Consider the following 16039-nt stretch of genomic DNA (forward strand, 5'->3'; position numbering starts at 1 on the left):
TTTTTTCTTGAAGAAAGGTTTGAATTCTTGAATTCAAAATGCTACAGAAAATCTTTCCCAAGTTACTGTTGACGCAAATTCCCCTGTAATTATTGGGGTCTGATTTGTCTCCACTTTTGTGGATAGGGGAGATGAGCCCCTGGTTCCAGACATCAGGGAAGCAGCCAGAAGTTAAAACCATGTTGAACAATTTAAGCACAGCATTTTGCAACTCAGGTGTGCTGTTTTTCAGCATTTCATTTCTGATGTTGTCTACACCACAAGCCTTTTTTGATTTAATAGATTTTAGCTTTTCATTTAGTTCTTGTTGGGTTATTGGGTAATCTAATGGATTTTGGTTGTTTTTAATGACTGATTCCAGGATGTTCAATTTTTCTTTAATTTCTAATTGGTTCTGGTTTAAGTCTTTTTGTGGGATGTTTTTGTATAGATTATCAAAGTAAGTTTTCCAAATTCCTACATCTTGTATGGCTAATTCTTGTGGCTTTGTTGTGCTTAAATTGTTCCACATGTCCCAGAACTGATTTTGGTCAATTGCGTTTTCAATTTCATCAAGTGTCTTGTTGGTATAATTCCATTTCTTGCATTTCAGTGTTTGTTTATACTGTTTCAGAGTTTCAAAGTATTCATATCGTAGCTCTGGGTTGTTTTGCTGCTTATGTTTTTTGTTTGACATTTGTCTTAGGTGTTTTCTAATTGTTTTACATTCATTATCAAACCATTTGTCAGTAACATTTTGATTTTTGCTTCTGATGTTGCATTGCTTTGGTTTTCTCAAATTTGCTTTCGATGCTGCTTTTTGGAATATGCAGTTGATGTTTTGGGTAGCTGAATTGACACCATCTTTATTGTTTTGGTACTGTGAGTTATTGAAAAACTGTATAGAGTTCATCATTTCATTTGAGTTCAATGTTTCAATGAATGCCTCTGCACTGTTTGGAGCCCATCTGAACGATTGGTTTATGTTGTAAAGTTTATTGGGCTGTTTTTTTGAATGAGTATTGCCGGTTAATTTCTTCAGAAACACGTTGATCTGACTGTGATCTGACAATGGTGTCTGTGGTCTGACAGTGAATGCACTAATGGAGGAGGGGTCAATGTCAGTGATGGCATAATCGACTACACTTGTCCCAAGAGCTGAGCAGTAAGTAAACTGACCTAAAGAGTCCCCTCTGATTCTACCATTAAGCATGTACAGGCCTAAGGCTCGACAGAGATGTACTAACTCTTTTCCATTTTTGTTCAGTATTTGGTCAGGACTGTTTCTATTATTTATAATAGGGCTACTGTACAAGGAGGGGTGTCCAAATATGTGGTGGTTACCTCCCGCATCAGTGTAGTCAGGCTCAGAACCTGTTCTTGCATTGAAATCTCCACAAAGAAGCACTTTACCCTGCGCCTGAAATGTAATGATTTCTGTCTGGAGATTGTCAAAAAACTGATCATCATAATATGATGAATCTGAAGGAGGAGCATAAGCTGCACATATGTATACATCATTGTCACAATAGATTGTACCTTTGTTAAGTTTTAGCCAAATGTGAGTGGTACCTTTTTTCATTTCATTCAGTGCTAAGTCCTGCTTATGCCAAATGATGATTCCACCTGAGTCTCGGCCCCGTTTAACATTTTTATGTTTGATTGATGGTAGTAAACTTTCTCTATAGCCTGAGGGACACTGAGTATCTATGTCTCCACGACACCATGTTTCCAGTAGGATTATGATGTCCTGTCCCTTGATGTTTTTAATCAATTCTGGATTAGTTGTTTTATAACCAAAATGTGAAGAGTATAGGCCCTGGATATTCCAAGAGCTGATAGTTAATGATCTCATTTATAATAAGTGATATTCACTGGTTTGAGTAAAGTACATCGAAAAAAACAAAAAAATAAAATATGTATATATACATATATATACATACACACATACACATATACATATATATACATACATACATACACATATACATACATATATACATACACATACATATATATATACATATATACATACACACACACACACACACATACATACACACACACATACATACATACATATATATATATATACATATATATACACATACACATACATATATATATATATATATATATATATACACACACATACATACATGCACATACACATATACACACATACATACATACATACATACACACACACGCGCACACACACACACACACCATTACATATAATAATTATTATAATACCGGTGTCAATACATTTAGGAATATTTGTAAACAAATGAATAAGAATGGAATAAGATTGCATTGTACTTATGTTATGTGCAATCTGCAACCCTGTGTGTTTGTGTGTGTGTGTGTGCGCGTGCGTGCCCGTGTGTGAATTAAAGGGACTGTCTAGCTCAGTAGTCTGCATATTAGTTGCAGTAGTTGGCGCACCTCTCCTATCTCTGATTGTTCTAGGGGTCTTCTGCCAGAGGTTACCTCAGCATATGTAGGCTGACGATCTAATTGATACATGGTGTGGACTGCATCATGTGGTCTACTTCCCTGAAGGGCAGTGTTCTGACCGACCCTGGAGTAGTGGTCAGAGCTGTGTTGTGATGGGCTGGGTCTAGTAGAGCTGTGTTGTGATGGGACAGGTCTAGTAGAGCTGTGTTGTGATGGGCCGGGTCTAGTAGAGCTGCGTTGTGATGGGCCGGGTCTAGTAGAGCTGTGTTGTGATGGGCCGGGTCTAGTAGAGCTGTGTTGTGATGGGCCGGGTCTAGTAGAGCTTTGTTGTGATGGGCCAGGTCTAGTAGAGCTGTGTTGTGATGGGCCAGGTCTAGTAGAGCTGTGTTGTGATGGGCCAGGTCTAGTAGAGCTTTGTTGTGATGGGCCAGGTCTAGTAGAGCTGTGTTGTGATGGGCCGGGTCTAGTAGAGCTGTGCTGTGTTGGGCCTGGTCTAGTAGAGCTGTGCTGTGTTGGGCCTGGTCTAGTAGAGCTGTGCTGTAATAAGCCATGTCTGGCTCTTTTCTCCTCGGGATGGTGGAGGTACTGTTGTTTCAGAAGGTGGGGCGGGGGACCTTTGTTGCTGGGGTGATGGGTGTGTGGGTCCCTGCCAAGTGTTGCATCTTTTAGGTCCTTGGCAAAGGTTCTGATACTGTCCTGATCAAGATGTATATTATCATATAAGTGTTGACATGTCAGAGTGGGGTGGTGAGCCGTTCTGACGTTGAGCAGTGAGGCACAGTCCACAGTGATCTGTTGATTTATTTTGTCGATCAACTTTTCTGGGAAGTCTTTTCTTGGTAGGAGGGTGGACATAACTATATTGGTTGTTGGGAACATAGCCTGTGCCCGTTCTGCCACTCTTCTCACTGCCCCAGATACATTTTCACCTTTGGCATGAAGGTCGTTTGTGCCAGTGTGGATGATGATGTTGTCAGGGGTGTCAATCCTGGTCTGACTGAGTAGCTGCATTGCACTCTCAGTTGTAGGACACCAGAACTTATACACCTGGTGTCTAGGGAATAATCTTTCCTGGACTAAGAACTTCCCATTTGAATCAATTAGAATTGCAGTTGTGGGTGATTGTCTGGGTGGAGCAGACTGGGAGGCTGGTATTCTGACCTGGGCTGGAGCAGACTGGGAGGCTGGTAGGTTAACCTGGGCTGGAGCAGACTGGGAGGCTGGTATTCTGACCTGGGCTGGAGCAGACTGGGAGGCTGGTAGATTGACCTGGGCTGGAGCAGACTGGGAGGCTGGTAGATTGACCTGGGCTGGAGCAGACTGGGAGGCTGGTATTCTGACCTGGGCTGGAGCAGACTGGGAGGCTGGTAGGTTGACCTGGGCTGGAGCAGACTGAGAGGCTGGTAGGTTGACCTGGGCTGGAGCAGACTGGTAGGCTGGTGCAGTGTCATCCGGCTGTGTAGTGGAGGCCATGCTGGTCTCAGGTTCTGCTTGTGTTGTACCAAGCTGGTGGACATGTTTTCTAGATGCAGAGGACACAATGACTCTCTGCCGGTTGAGGGTGTCAATGTACCTCTCTTTTTGTTCGAGCTCCTTTCTAGTTGTGCTCAGATGGTCTCTGAGGTCATCATTTGTCTGACTCAGCTTGTCCATTCTGCTTTCTAATTTAGCTATGGATGCTCTGCTCTCCTCCCTGAACTGTTTCATCTCTTCTTTGAGTTTCTGGACAGTGTCCTCCTCTTGAAGCTTCTTCTCTCTGAGTTCTATGACCTCTGCTTCGACTAGAGAGAGGGTGTTGTGGAAACGTTGCATAGCAGGTGTTCTTATTGAAATTGTCATGTCCTTGACTCTGTCTGCTGCAGGTGAGGTAGGTAAAGGGACGTTGAGGGCTTCCTGCTGGGTCACAGAGACCATTGGGGTCTGCTTTTCTCCATCTCCCTCCTTGACTTTTTCCTCATTTTCTGAGATGATGTCAGCGTCTTCTTTTAGGGTAGCAAACCTATTCTCAAAAGCCTGGAGGCTTGAATCATTGCCTTGTATCAATACAGTTCCATTATTATATAAGTTTACTGTTTGATATGTGTTGCTCTGGTCAGCTTCTTCAAAAATGCTGATCTGACATCCTTGGCTGATGCCCCTCTTTTTTGAGAAAGGGAAATGGTTGCAAATAACCTTTTTCCATATGTTCCCTCGATTGGTATTAAAAATTAAATTTGCTCTTGTTTTGTAACTGGTAAGATCTGCAAACAGGCATTCATGGTTCTGTCCCATCAACAAACCTTTGAAACTTTTCTTAGCTTTCTCTGTTTGGATGTCTGGTGGGTAAACAATTTCCATAGCAACGCTGGTGATGTTGGCTACAATGTTGCAATAGAAGTGCTGTTTCTTGTATAATGCTCTCTTGTTTCTTCAGAGGACTGTTTCACTTTGTTGTCCTTTTTTCTTTTCCTTTTTCTTCTGTCCTTATTTTGTCCTTATTTTGTCTTCCTTTCTTCTGTTAACTAGATATTTTTTTTGTTATTCTTTGTAAGCTAGCTAGCTTCTTCCAGGAGAGTCCCTAGCAACTGCTTAGCAACATGTAAACAATTCAGCTAGCTAAGATAACTGTATAATTTTATGAAAAATAGTTACTTTTTCAAAATCCTGTCTTTTTGGTTTGTTGCTTGTATTGTACTTGTACTTCACTCTAAAAAACCATTTAAATCTCAATATATACAGGAGCTCATTTTTCAGCAGCTGCTCAATTTGGAACTCCGGAACACACACACACACACTCACTCACTCACTCACTCACTCACTCACTCACTCACTCACTCACTCACTCACTCACTCACTCACTCACTCACTCACTCACTCACTCACTCACTCACTCACTCACTCACTCACTCACTCACTCACTCACTCACTCACTCACTCACTCACTCACTCACTCACTCACTCACTCACTCACTCACTCACTCACTCACTCACTCACTCACTCACTCACTCACTCACTCACTCACTCACTCACTCACTCACTCACTCACTCACTCACTCACTCACTCACTCACTCACTCACTCACTCACTCACTCACTCACTCACTCACTCACTCACTCACTCACTCACTCACTCACTCACTCACTCTCTCTCTCTCTCTCTCTCTCTCTCTCTCTCTCTCTCTCTCTCTCTCTCTCTCTCTCTCTCTCTCTCTCTCTCTCTCTCTCTCTCTCTCTCTCTCTCTCTCTCTCTCTCTCTCTCTCTCTCTCTCTCTCTCTCTCTCTCTCTCTCTCTCTCTCTCTCTCTCTCTCTCTCTCTCTCTCTCTCTCTCTCTCTCTCTCTCTCTCTCTCTCTCTCTCTCTCTCTCTCTCTCTCTCTCTCTCTCTCTCTCTCTCTCTCTCTCTCTCTCTCACACACACACACACTCTCTCTCACACGCACGCTCTCTCTCACGCGCACGCTCTCTCTCTCACGCGCACGCTCTCTCTCTCACGCGCACGCTCTCTCTCTCACGCGCACGCTCTCTCTCTCACGCGCACGCTCTCTCTCTCACGCGCACGCTCTCTCTCTCACGCGCACGCTCTCTCTCTCACGCGCACGCTCTCTCTCTCACGCGCACGCTCTCTCTCTCACGTGCACGCTCTCTCTCTCACACGCACTCTCACACACACGCGCGCTCTCTCTCTCTCTCTCTCACACGCGCACGCTCTCTCTCTCTCACACGCGCACGCACGCTCTCTCTCTCTCACACGCGCACGCTCTCTCTCTCTCTCTCTCACACACATGCTCTCTCACACACACGCTCTCTCACACACACTCTCTCTCTCACACACACTCTCTCTCTCACACACACTCTCTCTCTCACACACACTCTCTCTCACACACACACTCTCTCTCTCACACACACTCTCTCTCTCACACACACTCTCTCTCTCTCACACACACACACACGCGCTCTCTCTCTCCCTCTCTCACACACACACACACACACACACACACACACACACATACATACACAAGGGCGGGCGACCACACAGGGGACACAGCTCAGTAAAACACAGAGAGGCGCTCGTTGCTCACTCTCAGCTCTCACCTCTTCGGCCATCATTTACTTTCTTTATTACCATTAATGGTTATGTCCCTGGCTACAAATCCTGGGCGCTCTCCTAAAGCTGTCAGGGCAGCCCGCGGCCCCGGCAAGCATTGCAGTCACCTTGACAGGCAGACGCAGGGCCTGTGTGCCACCGGGCTGGGCCTGGGTTCATTAAGATTCCACAGCAGAGGGAGAGGGAGGGTGGAGGAACATAGGCCCACTGAGATATTTGTACCAGTAGTTACTATCCAGCCACCATACAAACAGGAGAAAGATGTCCATCACTGAATGAAATTAGTATATCAAGATGTGTGTATGTCCTCTTCATACGGCTTTGGTCAACCAGGGAGTCTATGGGGATATAATGTGTGTTTTCTGTTGTTGCCATGGCTACTGCTGAATGGATGGATCATCATTGTGAATGAACACATTCAACTGTGACACATCCATTTGATAATGTTACAGAAAGCTTAAAAATAGGAAACTATAGACTTACTGTCAATGTGGAAAACTGGGAATCATCGACTTGAGATGTTATAGTAAACACAATTATAGTAAAAACTAAAGATTTACTGCGAAATGGATACATCTTTTTTTTTTTATATATAGAAAAATAGAAAACTAAGATACATTTTCCACATTTACTGTAACACAGACTGTAACACACACTGTAACACACACAATCTGACGCTTCTCTAGCAACCAGCACCCGAAAACGAGCGTGCACACAAACATACACGCGCGCTTGCAGCAAAACCTGCAAATGGAAACGTGCATGTAGTTGTGTTTTGTCATGAGCAGATTTGTCATGTAAATTTGGAATGGAGTCATGTTAATGCAGAGACAGGGAGGAGAGATGGAGAGAGAGGGAGGAGAGAGAGGGAGGAGAGAGAGAGGAGAGAGAGAGATGAGAGAGAGGGAAGAGAGGAGAGAGAGGGAGGAGAGACGAGAGAGGAGAGAGAGGGAGGAGAGATGGAGAGAGAGGGAGGAGAGAGACGAGAGAGAGAGGGGAGAGAGACGGGGAGAGCGGGGAGAGAGACGGGGAGAGAGGGGAGAGAGATGGAGGGAGAGGAGGAGAGACGGAGGGAGAGGAGGAGAGACGGAGGAGGGAGAGACGGAGGAGGGAGAGACGGAGGAGGGAGAGACGGAGGAGGGAGAGACGGAGGGAGAGACGGAGGGAGAGACGGAGGGAGAGACGGAGGGAGAGACGGAGGGAGAGACGGAGGGAGGAAGTGGTGGGTAGTCAGTGCCCGTGGAGCACAGAGAGAAAGAGAGAGAGAGAAAAAAAAATCTGCCTCAGCAAAACTTTTCATTCTGATTGGAGACAAATGATATGGGTGTCCTTCTCCCCAGCAGCAGCCTCAGGCGTCACACTGCCATTTCTATGCAAATAACAACTTGACGCTTCTCTTTCTATTATCCCACCAGGAGCTGCAGCAGTATGACTGGGGAGATGAGAGGAGGGGGGAGGCGAGGGGAGTGGAGGGCCTGATCACTGAGCCGGAAAAATGTATACAGCGTGAGAGAAATAGAGGATCAGAAAACACCATTATAATTTATATTCTTCGATTCAGACGGGACACCATCTTTCCGCCTCCTAGTTAAGAGGGAGCTGTCCGTTTTATTGTTCACTCTTAAGGGATATATCCTATCTATTCAATGGCCATCTCTACAGTACAACACAAATATACACACACACACCACTTTGTCCTCTTCCTCAAATTAACTGCAAAATAAATGGCATGACCAACTATTACACAGTAACAGAGAAAATCCAGATTATAAAGCAGAAGAGTTAATTGCATGAACTCAGGAACAATCTATTCGGGTCACAGACGACGGAGCATAGTGCAAAAACACATTAACACGTCTCCTCTTCTCTTCAAAAAGAAAACAGGACAATTAAAAGAGTATTAAAAGACACTCACTGTATCTGTTTTCTAGATGGTTAATAATGTGAAGACTTGTTGTTAGTGACGGCAGTGAGTGTTGCAGCGGACCTCTTATGGGAAAAGACAAAGAGCTCATGTCCCTCTGCCCAGAGGCCGCATTGGAACGCTGCATCCTAGCAGAATACCTCACAGTATTTCCGTGAGACTTTCGTGTGCCATGAGGTACAGCCAGGAAAGGGGGAGTGATGCTGGCTCTTACCTTGTTGAGAGCTCCAGCACCAGTGAGAATGATGTGGGAGTTCTCCACCTGAATGGTTCTCTGACCCAGCCTGACCAGGTAGGCTCCGATGCCGATGGCTCTGCATGTCACCTGGAGAGAGAAGAGCACACAGCCTGCTTAGGAAACCCCGAGTCAAGGGCATGTCAGTGATCCGGGTGAAAACCCATTCTTACATCTGCCATCCCCCGCCTCGTAAGTGTAGCACTTAAGTAGTAACACGACAGACCGTAAGTAGTGGTGTGTTTAGGCGTGCATGTGTGTGTCGGTACATCCAGTGCATCGCTGCGTACCAGGTTCATGGTGATGACCTCGTCGTAGGCCAGAGAGGACTCTCCTGCGATCATCCCGGAGCCCTTCAGGTTCTCCACCCCCAGACCGTCATCTTTCCCGATGATGTCAGTGATCTTGTACCTGAACAAGGAAAGGCTCTGTCAGACACATAACACCTCATCACTTCATTCCCCTTCTCCCATTGTCCGAGGGGCTTTTCATGTGTATTCATGCACAGCCCATTGATTCTCTTACAGGTTGTAGTTCCCCACTTTCTCTGCTGGCCAGTGAGCTGGATGTATTATCTGTATTGAATAGGGTGACAGTGATTAATAATATGGCTGATGGGTAACGTCTGGACTCACCTGGACTCTCCGTTGTCCTCTATGTGTTCACAGTAAACAGAATTCAGGGCAGACACTTTCTTGTAGTCCTGAGGGGTCAAGTACAAGTACTTGAAGCCCTGTGGAGAGAAACAAAAGACTGAATTAGCAGTCTGCGAGGGACATGCATTCACTACGTTGCCAAAAGTATGTGGACACCCCTTCAAATTTGTGGATTTGGCTCTCAGCCACTCCCGTCAGGGTGTATAAAATCGAGCACACAGCCATGCAATCTCCATAGACAAACACTGGCAGTAGAATGGCCTTACTGATGAGCTCAGTGCCTTTCAAAGTGGCACTGTCATTGGATGCCACCTTTCCAAAAGATCAACTGTAAGTGCTGTTATTGTGAAATGTGAAATGGAAATGACTAGGAGCAACAACGGCTCAGCCGCGAAGTGGTAGGCCACACAAGCTCACAGAACAGGACCGCCGAGGGATGTTTTTCATGGTTCGGGCTAGGCCCCTTAGTTCCAGTGAAGGGAAATCTTAACGCTACAGCATACAACTTTGAGGCAACAGTTTGGGGAAAGGCCCTTTCCTGTTCCAGCATGACAATGCCCCCGTGCACAAAGCGAGGTCCGTACAGAAATGGTTTGTCGAGATCGGTGTTGAAGAACTTGACTGGCCTGCACAGAGCCCTGACCTCAACCTCATCGAACACCTTTGGGATGAATTGGAACACCGACTGCGAGCCAGGTCTAATCGCCAAACATCAATGACCAACCTCACTAATACTCGTGGCTGAATGGAAGCAAGTCCCCGCAGCAATGTTCCAACATCTAGTGGTGTCCACACACTTTTGGTTATGTAGTGTACATGGGCAGAGACATCTGCTGACAGAGTCCTACAACACTAATAATCTCCAATTTCTTAAACAGAACATCTACACCCCACTGCCCTATTCTGCCAGCTGACCTTGTAGGGGTCTGCCATGTCCTGCCAGGCCACATGGAACATGTGTCTGATCTCCTCTGCCAGGCCGATGCGGGCACCACTGTTGGCAGAGATGTAGATACGAGGGATACCACTCTCCCTGGACATCTCCGAGGCCTGCAGGAACAGCAGGTCCTCCTGCGGCCCAAACGAACCAATCTTATGTGTGATGTCATTACTGATCACAATGATCTCACGCCCTGCCGGGTACTCTGGGGTCCTGAGCGTCATCCGCCAGGCCACCATGCCAATCTAGAGGGACACACACAGGTAAACATATTCATTCATGTCATGGGGACGAGACACAAACTCAGCAAACAAAAGCAGGGGCATTACTCTTCTTTGCATTTACATATGTATAGAGACAATTCCTGGCAAACAGCTACCGTACAATCCTGCCAAAGAAACACAGAGACACCTACAGATCAGAAGTGGAACTGCAAGTTTAAAGGAGTTACTCCTCACCTCGTTCCCTCCTGGTAGACGGTTCATCTGCACCAGCTGTCCCTGTGGGTCCAGGACCAGCTCTGTGAAGGTGAGCAGCTCAGAGGGCAGAGGGCATTTGGGCAGGTGGGCGAAGGTTTGAGTGGACTGCCACAGCTTCTTTAGAGCCTGGAGGAAAGAGGAACCACAGAGAGGAGTCAAGAGACTGCTGCTCACTCTCAGTATAACATGCTTACTGTAGAATAGAGGGCTGCAGGGCCCCGGCAGAGATCATTGGGGCGCCGCCGTCATTTTTCACGCTGCGGTTGGGAGCGGCCGGTCAGACAGGTAACTTTGGGATGAAAATATTTTTGTCGTCTCTCAGATGATTTGGAAACGGTCCCCTTTCTGCCTTGTACGCATTAGCCTACCTACTGTATTAAGAAGTACATCTTTGTGACATTTCTCACACACGCTCAGAATTTGCTGCTCTTCAAAACTAGTTGGGCGTGCAAGTCTCAAAGAAATACAGTAGGCTGCCTACATTGGAACGTGGCAGTTATCTTTCCAAGGAAATTCAACATGATTTAGACTATAGTTCCCTAGTAACGTGCAAATAAATATTGAAAATGGAAAGAAGTGGAGAGAAGCTCGACCAACGTGAGTCGAGGTGCAATCAAAACGCGTGATCATCGGTGAAAAGGAAAAGGTGCAACACGAGCGCCGCCGCGCACGCAGGTCCTTCTCCTAAAAGGAAGGCTACATGCTATATGCAAAACATCGCTCTAGACAAAGTGCAAGTTTGAACTCTCATCATTGTTGCTGCTTCCAGTCCAGTAGCCATACGTGCGAGATCAGGTATGCGTGTGCTCTCAACAAGACAAAGTAGACTATAGCCTATGCATGACCGGAGAAGCACGGGGCAGTTATCTTTCCAAGGAAATGTACTTCCTACATATAATTTGGCTATAGTTTACTACATTGCCTAGTAATAAATATTGATCACCCATATTTGTCGCTGTCTGAAAAGGTAGGCCATAAAAATAGCTCAAGAGAAAGTGCAAGTCTCTCCAACTCTGCTCTCTTCAAACTACATCTAGCATGTTGGCTGATACAGCCCAGTAATACAACGTAAGGACCATGTGACCAAGTTATTTTTGCAAAGGGTGAACAAATCAGTCCTGCGCAGACCTCTAACGTAGAGTGATAACATGCAGGATTGACGTCAAATCCATCTAGATTCAGGGGAGACATTTGTATTTATAAATTGGAAATGTCACCTTGTTTATTTTACTTTGTGAGACCTTTGTTTCATGCATTTAATTAATAAAAAAAAATGTAATGGGAAAAAGTTACAATTAACTTCCTGGATGGAAAGGCAGTTGACCTCAAACGTGGTCGTATGTTTTTTATGTACACCAGCAACTGCGACCACTGAGCTGTTGTGTCGAGGTCCGTACCTGTCTGACCATCTCAGGGAAGTCGTAGACGTAAGTAGTGCCCAGGGACTGTGCCTGAAAGCGTTTGGACTGCAGCAGGTCCTTGGTCACGTACGGGGTGTTGATGAGCATGCCATGCAGAGGGCCCTGCTTGTCCCCATACGCCTGGAACATGATCTGAAGGAGAGGGGACATGAGAGTCACTCAACACACACAGACACTAGCCGCCACACATATCTACACAGAGAACACAGTACGCGATATGTGATGTAACGAAGACCGATATCCGCCACGGAGCCTGTTCCAAGAAACAGGAAGCGGTGACAACGCTGACCAAAGCTGTGGATGCAGTTCTATCTGCAATAGGAGAACATGAAGTCTTGTTCTTTACCATCCCTATCAGTTGTTCCGTCTGATTAGGTCCTTTGACCAGACCTGGCAACCGGAGTCGTGTCCTCACATTAGAGAGATATGGACTCCTCAGAATGAGAACACTGTTTCTCTTGTGCTTCACACAATAAAGTCCATTTAGAATAAAAAAAGGACTTCATCTCACACATCTGGCTACGGAGACACGTCAAGGGGTCCATGAGAACAAGGTAAGAATGGGCCTGGCCACGCCTGTGCTAAGTGTTGATGAATACGGTTGAGGACAATGCAACGGATCCTCACTCAACTCAGTGCCATCGACCAGCTCCAAAATAGAACTCTTCTCTCATATTCAACATCATACAGTGAATATGGCAACCTGCCCAGAAAAACTAATGGGAAGTGTTACAGTTCATTTTTCCTCCACCGTGGTACTTGGGGCATTATTTTATACCAATCTTAGCTGCCTGCATATGCTTTCTGCCAATGACTGTTTGACTCATGGAACTTTTACCCTGGTACAGCAATGGAATGGGATAATATATAGATGGATGCAACTTACCTGTTCTCCTACATAAAAATACCATGATCACTGCTAGTCTTGTCCAACAGGCTAGAGGCTGGGCAGACAACTTACAGAACCCTCAGCACCACTATACGCAGTAGACTGACTGATCCACAGATGGCATGTCATTTATTTCTTAACTAAACTTCCAAATACTTGAGCATGAACCAGGAGTTGCCCATTAAGGAGCATTCTGGGAGCTGAGGGTTCAGTGTGAGGCTGTTTCCCCTGCCTGTGATTGCTTGGGAGTGTGGGCCGTGGGGGATGAAAGACGTGCGAGTGCCCCACCTGTCGGTCTTTAGGCCCCAACTGTCCCGTACGGGAGTCGGTGACCTCCTTGTACAGGCTGATGTCCAGGTAGTAGCCTGACTCGTTGGTGAGGAACAGGCGGATGGGGATCTGTTTGCCCGTGGGCGTCAACCGGATGTTGATCTTCAGCTCAGCCTGGAGCACCCGGAGCTTCCACAGCCTACTGCCGTAACGCATCACCATGGAGCGCACCGACTCCTCGATCTGAGCATGTGCACACAGAGGTTACGAACAAAGCATAGGAAAAAAACACACACAGCACCAAAACGCATCACTACATGTACAGTGAACGAACATGGATAAACACAATGTCCACGTGAACAGTGTGTGTACAGGTCTTGGGTGTGCTGCCACTGACCTTGGAGGGGTCCATGATGACGGTGGGGACAAAGTTGAGGAAGATGTGGTTGCAGTCGGTGCGTACGGTGGTGTTGTTGAAGGCCACCTCCAGCTCGTCCATGGCCTCCAGCAGCAGACGCTCTGCCTCGTTGTGGAGGTACTCAAAAGACGCCTCCTGGAGATAAGACACAGGACGGGAGTAGAGGTCAGAGAGGGGCACGTTTTCACGTACACACAAACTGAACAGGTGTATTAATCACACACACAAAGTCGTGTATCACTATCGCCCTCACCTTGGTGACCAGGTCTGAGTGACGGATGATGGCCCGGACAAAGAAGCGGTAGTCGGTGACCTCTGTGCCCACCTCCACGCGGGCAGCGCCCAGGTACAGGTGCATCTTGTGGTTGGCACAGGGGATGGCGGTCAGGGCAAAGTTACGCATGCGGTTCAGCTCCAGCTGGAAGGCCAGCGCCGGCTCCAAGTGACGGTAGATCCTGTCCTCCTCAAACTAGACACACAGGGGGACAACCAGTTATACAGCAAGACACCGTCACACACAGCAAGATACTGTCACACCAACCAATTGAGGGTTCAAGGAATGAGAATGCATTTTCCTCAAGGCCTACCATCATCCAATTGGCTGTTTCAGGAGCATTGGGTTTGTATGAGACTAGAGGGTGCCCGCCAGCCACTGCATTAAGTAAATGAAATCAAAAGCAATCGCAGCCTGCTAATGGGTGTCATTTCTCTTAAATGGGGGACATAATTAAATAGTTAATTACGGTAATGAGTTTTGGTGGTGCCATTGTAGTGAGACTATCAGGGGCCTAGGCAGGGGAAGAGCCATCATTGATCATAATGGAGTGACTTTCAGTGCCAACTAAGGGGTGAGCAAGGAAAGAGGAAAGGTACTTTTTCTGCAACCATCTTATTCAAATTGCCTCACCTCTATTGTTGCCATGATGTGAAACTGACACTTGCTTAGCTCTTCCGCTGTAACTCTAGTCTACACATTGAGAAGCATGGTCACTTGGGCTCATCTTCCACCAACTTCAAATATGAATTCCCTTATCTTTTTCAGATGGATTGAACCTGTTCATTGACCACTACCACTGAGCAGACCATTAGCTGTTGTTTTATGGTCACTCATAAAGTCAATGTTCAGATTGACACACAGAAGACACTCACCTTGTCTCTGGACCGGAAGGTGAAGAATTTGGGGAACTCTCTCTGTGTGAGAGACAGACAGGTGAGGAGGGGAGAGGAGAAGGGGAGAGGGAGAGGAGAGGGAGCGGAGGGAGAGAGGAGAGGAGAGGGGAGAGGAGAGAGAGAGAGTACAGTTACACAAACAGATCCACATGCTGTGAAAAACACACGCTGTCAACCTACCAGGTCTCCTGGTTAATACAGACAGAGAGAGTTAGGGCTTTGAGTCCAGGATTTCAATAATCCCTGCTCTGCTGCAACTAAGTTACAGAACCAGCTAGACTGAAAATAGACATGACCTCTAGAGCATAGAATGAATGACCTTCTAACCTCAGTAAGTGGCTCCATTTCCTTCTACAGTTCTACATTTTCCCCCTTAATGAGCTGTGAGGAGCGCTATGTGAATTGCTGTGACAGTGAGGAGGAACACTATATGGCATTGGTCTGTGATCAGGAAGAGCCTGTTTAACATTCAACAGCCCTGATCTCTTCCCATTTGTGCTGGTGTCTGAGGGTGGAATTACAGTGTATTCTCCCAAACTGCCTTTTCCCATAATGACAGACAGCAACAGGAAACAGGGGAGCAGCGACAGCTAATCTAATGAATAAAACATTCTCTTTTCACAGGGAGTGATTTGTATTTCTGAACGCTCTAGCTAGAAGCCTGATTGTCAGGTTTGGCTTTGAGGATCGCACCCCACTTGGCCAAACAATACCGGACTAATTGCAAACACACTCATCAACTCAATCGGTATATAATAACAGGACAGTTGTGTATTAGTCTGGGGCACTAATGCCCACTACAAGCCTGTATATAGGACTGATTTGGTGTTAGTATAACAGCGAATACAGGATTTATCGTGTGTGAATACACTGGTCTGTGTGGTCTGAAGAGGACGGGCTATTCAGAGGGACTGAGTCTCTACTGTATGAGACACAAACCCACATATGGAGGGCCTCACCAATGGCAGTGATTAGCCCTCATCAGAGCCTGTTCTTCTCTTGTCAAAAGAAAGGGCAGCATTCAAAGGGCTGACGCAGGGAGAGAGAAGGGAACCTGGCATTTACCCAAATGTCTTTAGTCTCAAATGCCGTCATTATCTGCCTGAATCCAACGA

The 16039-nt window shown here is 46.3% G+C and overlaps 1 protein-coding gene across 20 annotated transcripts in view; it reads right to left on the minus strand.

Annotated features, from left to right (window-relative positions):
* Positions 1-16039, minus strand: part of LOC110533878 (acetyl-CoA carboxylase) — a 57581-nt gene that overhangs the window by 16905 nt on the left and 24637 nt on the right. For all 20 annotated transcript variants that reach the window (XM_090186653.1, XM_090186647.1, XM_090186649.1 and 17 more), the window contains 10 exons: positions 14904-14945; positions 14008-14223; positions 13734-13889; positions 13355-13579; positions 12154-12309; positions 10736-10882; positions 10253-10522; positions 9317-9414; positions 8972-9092; positions 8661-8771 (listed from right to left, as the gene is read on the minus strand). In XM_090186653.1, coding sequence (XP_090042779.1) covers positions 8661-8771; positions 8972-9092; positions 9317-9414; positions 10253-10522; positions 10736-10882; positions 12154-12309; positions 13355-13579; positions 13734-13889; positions 14008-14223; positions 14904-14945 — 1542 coding nt within the window. The remainder of the gene's footprint in view (positions 1-8660; positions 8772-8971; positions 9093-9316; positions 9415-10252; positions 10523-10735; positions 10883-12153; positions 12310-13354; positions 13580-13733; positions 13890-14007; positions 14224-14903; positions 14946-16039) is intronic.

The sequence above is a fragment of the Oncorhynchus mykiss genome, chromosome 10 (genome assembly GCF_057628025.1).
Source record: "Oncorhynchus mykiss isolate SJ-2025 chromosome 10, ASM5762802v1, whole genome shotgun sequence".
NCBI classification, from domain to species: domain Eukaryota; kingdom Metazoa; phylum Chordata; class Actinopteri; order Salmoniformes; family Salmonidae; genus Oncorhynchus; species Oncorhynchus mykiss.